The sequence below is a fragment of the Corylus avellana genome, chromosome ca3, assembly GCF_901000735.1.
Source record: "Corylus avellana chromosome ca3, CavTom2PMs-1.0".
In the NCBI taxonomy this organism is placed as follows: domain Eukaryota; kingdom Viridiplantae; phylum Streptophyta; class Magnoliopsida; order Fagales; family Betulaceae; genus Corylus; species Corylus avellana.
Window position 1 is genome coordinate 26,415,681 of NC_081543.1, and position 11,526 is coordinate 26,427,206.

The 11,526-nt window shown below is 36.8% G+C and overlaps 2 protein-coding genes across 2 annotated transcripts in view; one reads left to right on the plus strand and one right to left on the minus strand.

Moving 5' to 3' along the window:
* Positions 1-2,713: 2,713 nt before the first annotated feature.
* On the minus strand, positions 2,714-3,196 carry LOC132174332 (uncharacterized). Its single transcript, XM_059586004.1, has one exon. The coding sequence runs from the start codon at positions 3,194-3,196 to the stop codon at positions 2,714-2,716; it is 483 nt and encodes a 160-aa protein (XP_059441987.1).
* A 3,934-nt stretch (positions 3,197-7,130) lies between these two features.
* The window catches only part of LOC132173666 (short-chain dehydrogenase TIC 32, chloroplastic-like), an 8,014-nt gene continuing 3,618 nt past the window's right edge, over positions 7,131-11,526 (plus strand). The window contains exons 1-4 of the mRNA XM_059585227.1: positions 7,131-7,383; positions 8,356-8,587; positions 8,818-8,901; positions 10,740-10,744. Coding sequence (XP_059441210.1) covers positions 7,278-7,383; positions 8,356-8,587; positions 8,818-8,901; positions 10,740-10,744 — 427 coding nt within the window. The 5' untranslated portion in view covers positions 7,131-7,277. The remainder of the gene's footprint in view (positions 7,384-8,355; positions 8,588-8,817; positions 8,902-10,739; positions 10,745-11,526) is intronic.

An 11,526-nucleotide genomic window follows, 5' to 3' on the forward strand; every position in this document is an offset into this window, starting at 1 on the left:
AAGACACAAAAACTTAATTTGTGCTTAACTTTATACAAATTATTCTCTTTTTTCTTTGGCATAGAGAGAGACTCTCAGTCAAATTGATGGCTCGTAGTGTTAGAGAATATATTTCCTACATTTAAAGGAAATATATTAAATTGATATTGTATGTTATTTACCTTGTATAAGAGTGATTGTAATCAGGTTTGATGATAATCAAATCAATCGAATTTGATTACCATACTTATCTATTTCAATTCTCCTATAAATAAGAGCATTTATATTGTAATATCATTGCGATTCGAGAAACCCTAAGCCCCCCTCCAGAGCGCCGCCGCCTCAGGGGAGGAGGGATGCCCATTGCCTGCATCTCTCCTCCCTTCCTTGCTTCCCGATTTTTGTTTTAGGTTTGTTTCTGTCTTTGGTGTTTTCTGTTCTGTTGTGCTTGTGTTCTCTCTCGGTGGGTACTGCTTTTGGGGGTTTTCACTCAAACTCTCCCCCTCCCTGTTTGTTTGTGTGTGCCGCCGATCTCCTCCACGCTCGCTTCGCTGCTCACCGCTCGTTTTCAGGTCTTTTCACGCGCCCCTCCCGCGCCAAGCTTTTTGTGCCACCTTCCGCGGCGGTTTCCGGCCAGCTCGCAATCGGCCTCCTCCGGCTGCCGTGACCTACTTTGAGTGTTTTTCGCATTTATTTTCATGTTTTGTTGTTTTTTCTGTTTTGTATTTCCTTTGAGTTCCCCTGTATTTGGTTTTATTTGCTATAATTTCTTTTCCTGCATTAGTTTTATTGTTCTCTTTATTTCTCTGTATGGTTTTATTTATGCTTGTAATAAGGCTTTCTCCTCCTGCTTTGTTGCGCCCGGTTGCTGCCCGATATTACTGGTCCAAACCTTTGGGTTGTGGATGTGAAATTTATCCTGGCTTTCGAGTCGAGGAGGATGAGTATCGGCTTGTGGGTTTTGCTCTCAAGGCCGAAGAATAAGTATCGGCTTGAGGGTTTTGCTCTCAAGGCCGAGGAATAAGCGCTATCTATACATTAGATGGTGTCTGTTTGATGCAGATCTGAGTTAGCGGATGCTGTGTTTTGGTTGATTTGGTCTGTTGTTGATGACTGTATCTTTAGCTTCGGCTATGATTTACTTCAGAACTTTTTACTTTGTTTGTAAGAGCTTTAAGTTCGCAACTTTTATCAATGAATGAGTATGATATATTTAAAAAAAAATTTATATTGTAATATCAATCAAGTAATAAAAATATAATGTAGTTCTTTGAATTTAATCTTTAGATATAGGTCATAAACTGAATCACATAAAATATTGTGTCTTGTCTATTTTATTATTTCGCATTTGATATTCATAACATTATGAATTTTTACAAGTAGTTCAAGCAATAAATTGTCATTCAAAGTAAATAGGAAGATTCAAAGTAATTTTTTTTTTTTTTTTTTTTTTTCAAATAATGAAAAGACAGAATCATCGAAAAAATCATGTTTGAATTTAAAATAAAAAATTAAAAAAAAAAAAAAAAAAAAAACTTAATGGAATTTGGGTATAAGATGATGGTAGTCTTTGGTAGATACATGGTTCAAGAGGAGCTCTTTACCCGTAGCAAACACTTTGGTGATCTTAAGAAAAAAAAAACACTTTGGCGTGGAATAATGTAACATGCATTTATTTGGTTATGTGACTTTTTTGACCTTTCACAATTTTACCCAAACATTATTAAAGCATATTCCCTATGTCCTTTTTCAGCTCTCTTCCATAAATGCAGCTGATATACCATGCATTTTTAAGCACACTTTTTTTTTTCTTTTTTTTTTTTTTTTTTTTTTTGCAGTAGTCAAAGAAAGGAGCTGATCCTTTAAAATAGGAGGACAATATCATCTACATTTTAAATAAATTAGAGAAGATCCAAATTCAAAGAAAAAAAGGAGCAACTATAAATAAAGAAAAGTATATATATATATATTCTAAGTTTCTTACATGAATTATGCATAAATATTAACTATGTGTATATAAGCTCTTAGGCATTTTTTTCTTACAAACCGATTTTTAATAATAAGTTTTACCCAAAATTTATATCATCGCAAACAAGCATTCGAAGAACACAAAAAATTGAGAAGATATCTAGCAGGAACACATGCAAATTCATTTATGTGGTTGCCTTTTTTTTCTTCTTTTTTAATAAACTTTGCAATCAAGAACAAACTAGGGAGCAAAACTACAAAAGAGAGGGAGGTAGATCTTTACCACTACATATTGGGATGGAAGAGAAAGAGAAAAAGAGAGTGTGAATGAAGCCCGAGTAGATATGTGGTTGTCTTTGAGTTGAAGCTTTTTTCTGTTTTTACATGGCCAGTTGACCACATTTTTTTTTTTTTTTTTTTTTTTTTTAAAAAAATTTTTAGGGAGGTGGGGATACTTTTGTAACTATTTTACTTGGATTTGAATTCGTAGCACCTAATCAGAAAGGGTCCTAGAGGGTGTGGAATAATGTAACATACATTTATTTGGTTCTGTGACTTTTTTGACATTTCACAGTTTTAGCCTAACATTATTAAAGCATCCCTATGTCTTTTTCCAAGGAAAATGGTCCTCTCCTTTTTAAATTTCTTCAATTTCCTTCGTTTAGTGCATTGTCCAAAACTTTTAATGACGGTAGTGCATTAAATATACTACCTTTCAAAATGCACTAATTTTTTTTTTTTTTTTTGAGATTATAGAGTTACTTTCTCATTGATTCAAATTCAAAGCATAAGGAGTAACTTGCTCCCTCTGCACAATTCCAACAATACATTCAGGTGGCCCATGAAGCCACATATTATTCATAAAAGTTCTAGAGGCTAAATTAGCCAATGTATGTGCCGCCTGGTTACCCTCTCGACGAACAAACGACAACTGCCATTGTTGTAAAGACTGCAACTTAAGCTTAAAGTCCTCCACTAACATTCCTATGCTACTCCAATCTGGGTGCCGCGAATTGATTGCAGAAATTACTCCTTGTGCATTTCCTTCCAAATGAATTTTGGTAAACCCCAAACTTTTGCAAACCTGGAGTGCAATAAGACCTGCCCTCGCCTTTGCCGTCAATACATCAAGGTTTCCAACAAATGTTTTGCTGTACGCAGCTAGGACGACTATTCGCTGCTCATCACGTAGCACCATACCTAATCCCATCCAATCTATGTCTTTTGCTATTGAGGCATCCCAATTCATTTTCTTCCATCCATGACTTGAACACTCCAAACCATTGGTGTTGGCATTACTGTCCACACCGAAGCTCCATCACCCACATCGTTAGCTTGTGAAAATTCCTCCATTGCTGTGACAGTATGTTGAACCAGGGAGTTTGGGTGAGCCATTGACCCTTCATGCACTACATCATTCCTCCGAAGCCAAAGTCTCCGAGCAATCCCAACAAACAATTTTATTTCTTCTTGGTCATAGGGAGCAAATATGTCTTCCACCAACTGAAATTTTTTTTCAAAAGTCATGGAACACTTTTTTGGTAATCGTCGAGAACTCACGCACCAAGCATCCATGGCCGAATTACACTTCCATAGGATATGGATGGCAGTTTCTGGTTCATGGCTACAGATGGTGCATAGAGGATCTCCCACGATTTTCCTCTTAAATAGATTAAGTAACGGGTAGGTAAAATTTCATTGCAAGCCCTCCACAAAAAGTTCTTTTCCACACCAGGGAGTTGCAAATTCCACATGCTTCTCCATACGTCACTGAAACCAGTCTTAAAAGAACTCGAAGCCCCATCTTGATCATCCAGTTCCTGCTGTAGGTAATAGGCACTCCTTACGGAAAAAAGGCCATTTTTCGTTCCCCTCCAAGTACACCTATCTTCCCTATTTGACACACTGACCGTTAAAGACTGTATAAGAGAGACCTCTTCCTTGCTAAAAATATTTTCCAACAAGGTTGAGTCCCACCATCTTGTGTCTTCATCGATCAATTCACTCACTGTGGCTTCGAGATGCAAAATAGTCGGGGGAGATTGTATCATGTATGTCGAAGGCCTCGGGATCCATTTATCCTTCCAAATTCGAATTCAGGCTCCATTGCCGACCCGCCATATCAAGCTGGTTTTTAGCAAATCGCACGAGCTATGTATGCTCCTCCAAGCAAAAGAAGGTCTTGCACCTAGAGGAGCTTCAAGTATATTGCTACCCGAAAAATATTTACCTTCCATAATCTTGGCAAGAAAATTGTCAGGGCTCTGCCAAAGCCGCCAACATTGTTTGGCCAAAAGTGCTTTATTAAAACTTATGAAATCCCTAAAACCCATCCCTCCATCTTTTTTCCATGTCCCCATACACCTCCAACTCATCCAATGTACACTAGACTCACTATTGGGCTTACTCCAAAATTTTTGCATGAGTGAATTAATTACCGTGACCATACCGATTATCCTCTGATTGGTCTGCTGTTCTGTTTACTAATCTGGTACTAATCTTTTGTTTTGAGTCTCCGTGTCTTTATGTCTCCTTGTCGACCTCTTTGGGGCCCCAGGACGAGCTCTTTTGGGTTTCCCTTCCTGGCTCTCTTTTGGGCTTGTGCACCTCATAGTGGGGTTTAGCTCTTTCTTTGTAGCTCCTGCGGTTATCTTTGACGCACGTATGTGTATTATAATTAATTATAACAATGCTTCGTTCCGCTTCGCTTCTAGAAGCTACACTCCACTGTGCTATCTTATACTATCTCCTAAGGAGGGGTTAATCCCCCTCCAGTCCCTCCGGCTTACAGCCTCTGTGACTTACAGGGCCCTGCTCAAGGAGATTGCAGGGATCGCAGGATTACGCCAGGCGATCCTGCGGTCAGCTGGCTTTAGCCCTGGGACAGCGAGGTTACCCAGGTGATCGGAAGAAGAAACACACTCATGCAATACGTCGGGATGGTTTGGATCACTGCTGTTAACAAAACTTCTTTCCCGGCCTGCGACAAGAATTTAAGTTCCAGTCTTGTAATCTCTTCCACACTTTATCAATGATCCCCTTGAAAGCGGCTGTCCGTGATTTCCCAACCATAGCTGGTAGTCCCAAATACGATTCGTAACACTGCGATGTGGGTATACCTGACACTCCAGCAATTCTGTTTTTGTCCACCTCCAAAGTATTTCGGCTAAAATAAATAGCCGTCTTATTATTGTTGAGACGTTGGCCCGACGCTTCTTCATATTGTCGTAGCAACCTCGTCAAAGCATCCCACTGCACAATATTGGCTCTGCAAAATAACAAGCTATCATCCGCAAAAAATAAATGGCTCACCTGAGGACCCCCTTTTAGAAGTAGGGGCCCCTGTTAAAGCTCCATCATGATTAGCCTGTGATATCATAGAACTCAACACCTCCGCACAAATAAGAAATAAATAAGGAGAGACAGGATCTCCTTACCTTATTCTCCTAGTTGGATAAATGTTACCACACGGTACCCCATTCACCACAACAGCATGATCATTTTCCAAAAGGAAGATGCATGGTATGTCAGCTGCACCTATGGAAGAGGCCCAAGAGGGCTTGGAAGAAGGAAAATGGTCCTCTCCATTTCAAATCCTACAGGGTTTCAGTAAATGGGAAGTGCGCCATGTCAATCATAAAGCAAATATGGCGGTGCATGGACTGGCAAAGGAGGCAGCGAACAATTCTTCAGACAAGGTTTGGCTAGAAGAAGTCCCAAACTGTATCTTTGATATTGTTAATTTAGAGCATTTAGCCTATATTTTGTAGAGCGTTTAGCTCTTGATTTATAGAGCCTTGGCTCTGTTTATTTCTTTTATGAATGAGATCAGAAATTTCCTCTTAAAAAAAAAAAAAAGCACACATTTTTTGCAGGAAAATGACCATATCGTCTCCCATTCAAATGAATCGGAGGAGAGCCGATCCTTTAAAGTGAGAGGGCAAAATTGTTATTTTATATTTTCTTTTGACAATTTTGCCCTTATATTTTAAATAATTAAAAAGGATCCAAATTCAAAGGAAAAAGCTCATCAATAAATAGGGAAAAATAATGCATGTCCCTCTCAAATTCCCACTTCATTGTCAATGTCCTTTTAAATTATTAATTGTGTCAATATCTTTCCAAAACTATCAAAACAATGTAGTTTAATGTAATCTAAAGATCTTTTACATATCCAATATACATAATTACAATAAGCATGTAAAAGATCATATGTTATATGCACAAATAACTTAATCAGTAAATAACAACTTCTATATATATATATATATATATATTGGAGAAAGATTGATCTTCATTAAAAAAAACTAGAGTTTGGGACAAAGCCCTACAAAGATAGAGCTAATTGCTCTAAAATAACAACGTCAAAAATACAACTTATATTTATTATAAAATTTTTAATGTCAATATAAATTATTGGGATTTAGACCATAATCCCTTGCAATGAGTGTGACATTAATCCTGTGCGTCTTTCACCTGCCTTAGTATTAAATCTTTGTTTCTTTAGTTTTCTTGGAGGTCCATTTGCCCATGGATTGCATAATAGAAAGTTTTTTTTTTATTTTATTTCATGGCTTCCCTTTAAACTTTTTCTTCTTGTGTGAATTCAAAAGAATACGCCAATTTAATAAACGCTATAAAAAATTGAAGAGCAGATAGAAGCTTGGTGGACCTAGTAAAAAGTAAATCCATCAATAGTCCATGCAATTTGTAATGTATTTTCTTAACTTTAAAAGTTTGTAATATGTGAGGTTTTAATCTTTTAGCCCTTTTTTTTTTTTTTTTTTTTTGATATGTCCACACAAGGGAAGAGGAAGGGAGATTCGAATTAATGACTTCCGATTGATGAGGTATAGTTAACAGCTGATTGAGCTACTCATTGGAGACATCTTTTAGCCCTTTTCAGTTATTCTTATTATTGAATTTTTTTTTGTTAATTTAGATGACTAACAATAACCTATAAAATGTTGGTTATATCCCTACAAAATTTATAATAATACAACTATTTCCTTATATTAAAAAAATATTAAAGTAAAAAGAAAATTCAAAAAAAGAAGGTTAAGTATGGTACTGCAGCATTTGGGTGGGCTTTATCATAGCCCGGATGGCACCAGAGGAATCCACCCGACCCGGTTGATTCACGTCACGTCAATCAGCATAAGATGCAACGGCTATTGCGCTGGTTGGCCACCGTAAGAGTCTGAGGATGACTAAGCTGCCACTACTATGTTGGGGATCTTGGCTGTATAGTCTATAGAAATAGAATTAAAGTCAACGAGCCAGTTGTAAGTTTTGTGGGATTGTTTCGTTTTGTATTATCTCTGCAAAAGATGTGGATTTTTGGCTGGAAAGGGCAATCTGGTTTCTCAGCCCGTTCAACAGCAGAGGAAGTTACCCAAGGAATTGATGGAACTGGTCTCACTGCCATTGTTACAGGTATTTTCATTTCATCTGGGTCTAACTGGTCTTGGCTTTTTTTTTTTTTTTGGAATTTGTGGGTTTTCAGGTGATGGGAAATCTCATTCAGGAGTGTGAGTTTTGTGTTTTTTTTTTTTTGGTTGGGAATAAATCGCTAAAATATTTGTTCTTTATTCCATGGAGTTGCTATTGTTGTTATTTCAGCTTATTAATTAATGGTATTTACAAGGGAATTAGTGAAGCAAAAAGAAATGACAACTTTTAAAACAAATTAATTGTTTTGATAAAATATGAATGATTTTATTGTCTGTTTGCATTTGTGATCATCCTTGGGTTTTGGTGTCCAAGATACAATCTAATATTTCCACAAGATAATTCTTTCATGTGAGATTCAGGAAAAAGTCTTGGTAGATGATAAATTTTCCTGTTTTTGCTATGATATTTTTTTTTGTGATAAATCATGGTTGTGTGAGTTTTTATGGAGTTGTGGGAGTTATGGAAATCTGCTTGGTAATCATTTATGAGTTGGTCTCTATAGGTACCATATGTTGGTTATCATTGATTGGTAATCTGCTTCTTTGGAAATAATTCTGGATTGATTTCAGTCCTGGTCTAATGGAAGAGATTTAGTTTTTGTATCATGCGGGGTGTCTGAAAATGTTACATTGAGGTCCCAGAATTGGCACCTTAGCATATATTAATATCAACTATGTGATCTTATGAGCCTTCATTATTGGGGTGGGGTATTAGCTTCGTGTTTGCCAAAGTATACTTTATTCTAGAACTCAGTTACTTTGGAAGAATGAACAGAGCAATTTAATTTGTTGAATGAAAGTATCTTTCAACTCCTGTTTAGGAAAACAAGGGTGATTCAAATAGATGGTTCTGGACTAGGTTGGTTCTGTTTATATCCCTGTTATTGACTGGAGCAATTGGTGAGTTCTGCACATTTTGGCATATTTGGCTTCTTAACGTTGATTTGAATTTCAGGATCATCAAGTGGCATTGGTGTAGAGACGACGCGTGTTCTTGCGTTGCGTGGTGTCCATGTCATTATGGCGGTGAGGAATATGGATGCCGGTAGGAACGTCAAAGAACAAATTCTTAAGGAAATCCCCAATGCCAAAATTGATGTCATGCAGTTAGATCTTAGCTCAATGGGATCGGTGAGGAAATTTGCATCAGAATATAATGAATCAGGTCTTCCACTGAATCTCCTCATGTAAGCACAGTAGGCTGAATCTCTCTCTCTCTCTCTTTCCATGAGACGGTGCATGGGCCTGCATGCAATCATGTCTCTGCTTGCTGCATGAATGCTTACATGCATATTTGACCATAGTAGCTTTTGTTGCTTCCTTCTTTGTTTAGTTTGCTCTTTCATTGAACTCGCTAAAAGCTATATATTTTTGAAAGTAACAATAAGGAGTAAATTCTCTATTGTATGTTTGAAAGTAACAATGCAGGGGTGATGGCGAGCCCATTCATGCTTTCCCAAGACAACATCGAACTGCAGTTTGCAACTAATCATTTAGGTATGTTACTCATAAGTTTCTTTGATATGTCTTAAGGCTGCAACAAACTCTTGCATGGGGAGCAGTGTTGACAGTGATCAGGGAAATTTTAGTTACAGAATTCCCATTTTTATTTATTGATCTGGTAAATCAGAGTAGTTTGTTTTTTCAATCAGAAATAAAGCTTGTTCCAAGATCCAATCAGTTGCACTGTTCCCTTATGTTAGCTATAGAGTTTCCACATTTTTCTTTGGTAAATAAAGGATAAGGGGTAAAGTACATTTTACCTCCTCAAGCTGCCACTTCATTCTCACTTGCAACTCAGATCCTAAATCGAAATTTCAGTTCTACCCAGCTTCTTATTCTGTGACAAAATCCCTCCCTTTTGTACTTCCATTGACTGAGATCAAACAAAAATCTGCTAAAACGGTGCTACTTCAATTTGATTTTTGTTATTTTTCTTAATTTGGCAAACACCGAAAATAGGGATGGCTGTTGTCCTACATCAATATTGAAAGAAATGAGAGCAAAATAAATTAGAGGTGAGTTGCTCCCTATAGATAGAACCATTTACATTATCTCTAATAACAACAATATATCTATAACCGAAATTCTGATAATGATCTTAGAAATATGTTTCATTTATATCTCCAGAATTTAGAGGATAAAAAGTGTGAGGTAAATAGAATTGTGGATACGTTGATAAGAGATTCGCTCATCATGTTGTGCAAGCCGCACTAGAGAAAGGTGTGGTTTGATGATAGAACTGTGAATGCAATTTGTACTGAGTGTTTTCATCCGTTGTCATGGTAAGGGCGAAATGGTCATTTCAAAGGATTTTAGTGCACGTGGGAATGTGTTGCATCCAAAATAATGGCAAAATTTGACGGAGGGGACAAACTGGAACTGAAGCTTCAATTTAGGGTCCACAACAATTTAAAGTTTAAAGGTGTAATTTACCCATAAAAGTGTAATTACAACTCTAAGTTTAGAGGTGTTTTGGGGGGGGCGGGGGTGGGGGGTGTTGGGGTTAAAGAGTAATTTACCCATAAAAGTCACAAAAACTTAAAATACTCTTGATTACATTTTTAAGAAAGACTTTGTGAATTATATACTTGTTACCTACTCTTCAAATGAGTGGATGAGTGCTCGAGGTCTTAATACCATTTTGCAGGTCATTTTCTTTTGACAAACCTTCTATTGGATACCATGAAAAAAACTGCTCGTGAAAGCAACAAAGAGGGGAGGATTGTTATTGTAGCATCCGAGGGTCACCGATTTGTGTATCGTGAAGGGATTCGTTTTGATAAGATCAATGATGAATCAGGGTAAAAATTTTACTGGACAATATGATGACTCTTGCCTCTATGTAGCATATGTTTTGTGGCTTGAGGTGTTCATAAAATTTTTGTGTTTACTTGATTATAACAGATACAACATGTTATTTGCTTATGGGCAATCAAAGCTTGCCAATATATTGCATGCTAATGAGCTTGCGAGGCGCTTGAAGGTACTTAAAGCGTATAAGCCATCAATTATTAACCCAGACATGGAGGCAATTGTATCTGATCATGTATTATCCTCCTTATATATATTTTTTATGTTTTCTTCAATAACCTAAAATATGTTTGGTTCCTGAATTATCTGATAAGGAAATGCTTATGCAGGCCATACATTATTCATGTCTTTTGTCAGTAAAATATTAAATAGCTTCCTAAGACAAATAAATGTCCCTAAACGGCTAAACATGTGGGGAGTCACGGAAATATTTTTCTTTAAGATGTATCTCCTTATTTAGTTGTCTGTTTGCCTCTTTGGTGGGTGCTGTCATAATAATTTCTAGGTAACACCTGGTCCTTCCAGGTGGGGTGATTCACAATTGGTGCACATGAAATCATACTGCAGTCTAATTTTTCATTTTCTTAAATTGTGATCCTAATGCTTAAACTAAAAAGTAGAGGAATAGAGATAAATTAAATTAAGTGTTAAAAATATTCATGCCCCAGTGGAAGTGCAGGACTGTTACTTAAGTGCTCGTAATCGTAATTGTTGTTTTCCCTTTTCTGATCTTCAGCAGCTATATATTTCTCTCTTATGATGTCTCTTATTCTTTCTTTTGAATTTACCAGTAAGCCAATTGAATGCATTCTATGTACAGTATAAAATTATATCTTAATTATTATAAGCAGTGAATTGTTAGCTTCATTTATAAATGATAAAGATAATTTTTACTTTGTGAGTCTGGGCTGGCATCTCATCCTTGGTGTGCATGATATCCTCAAGCTCAAATAGGCAACTATCTCATTGCTATTGCCTTGCCTGCCATACACTTCCTGAAGGTACCTGGGAGTCAGGCTAGGGAAACTATCGCCTAGGCACATATGCTGCCACGGACTTTTAAGAAGCACAGTGGTAGTTTGTAGTCATCCATTTAATAAAACTACTTGATGTAGTGTGTGAATGAGACTTGATTTAATGGAAAATTAATAAATTATCCGTTGTTTGGTTAGCACTAGAAATAAATTCTTTATTACTTATCAAAAAATAAATTCTGAAGTTGATTGAATTCACCTACTCATGTAGCAGCCCAGTTTGAATTAAAGAACTTGGGATTTTTTACCAAGTTTGAAGGCCTTGGTCTTGGGATTTG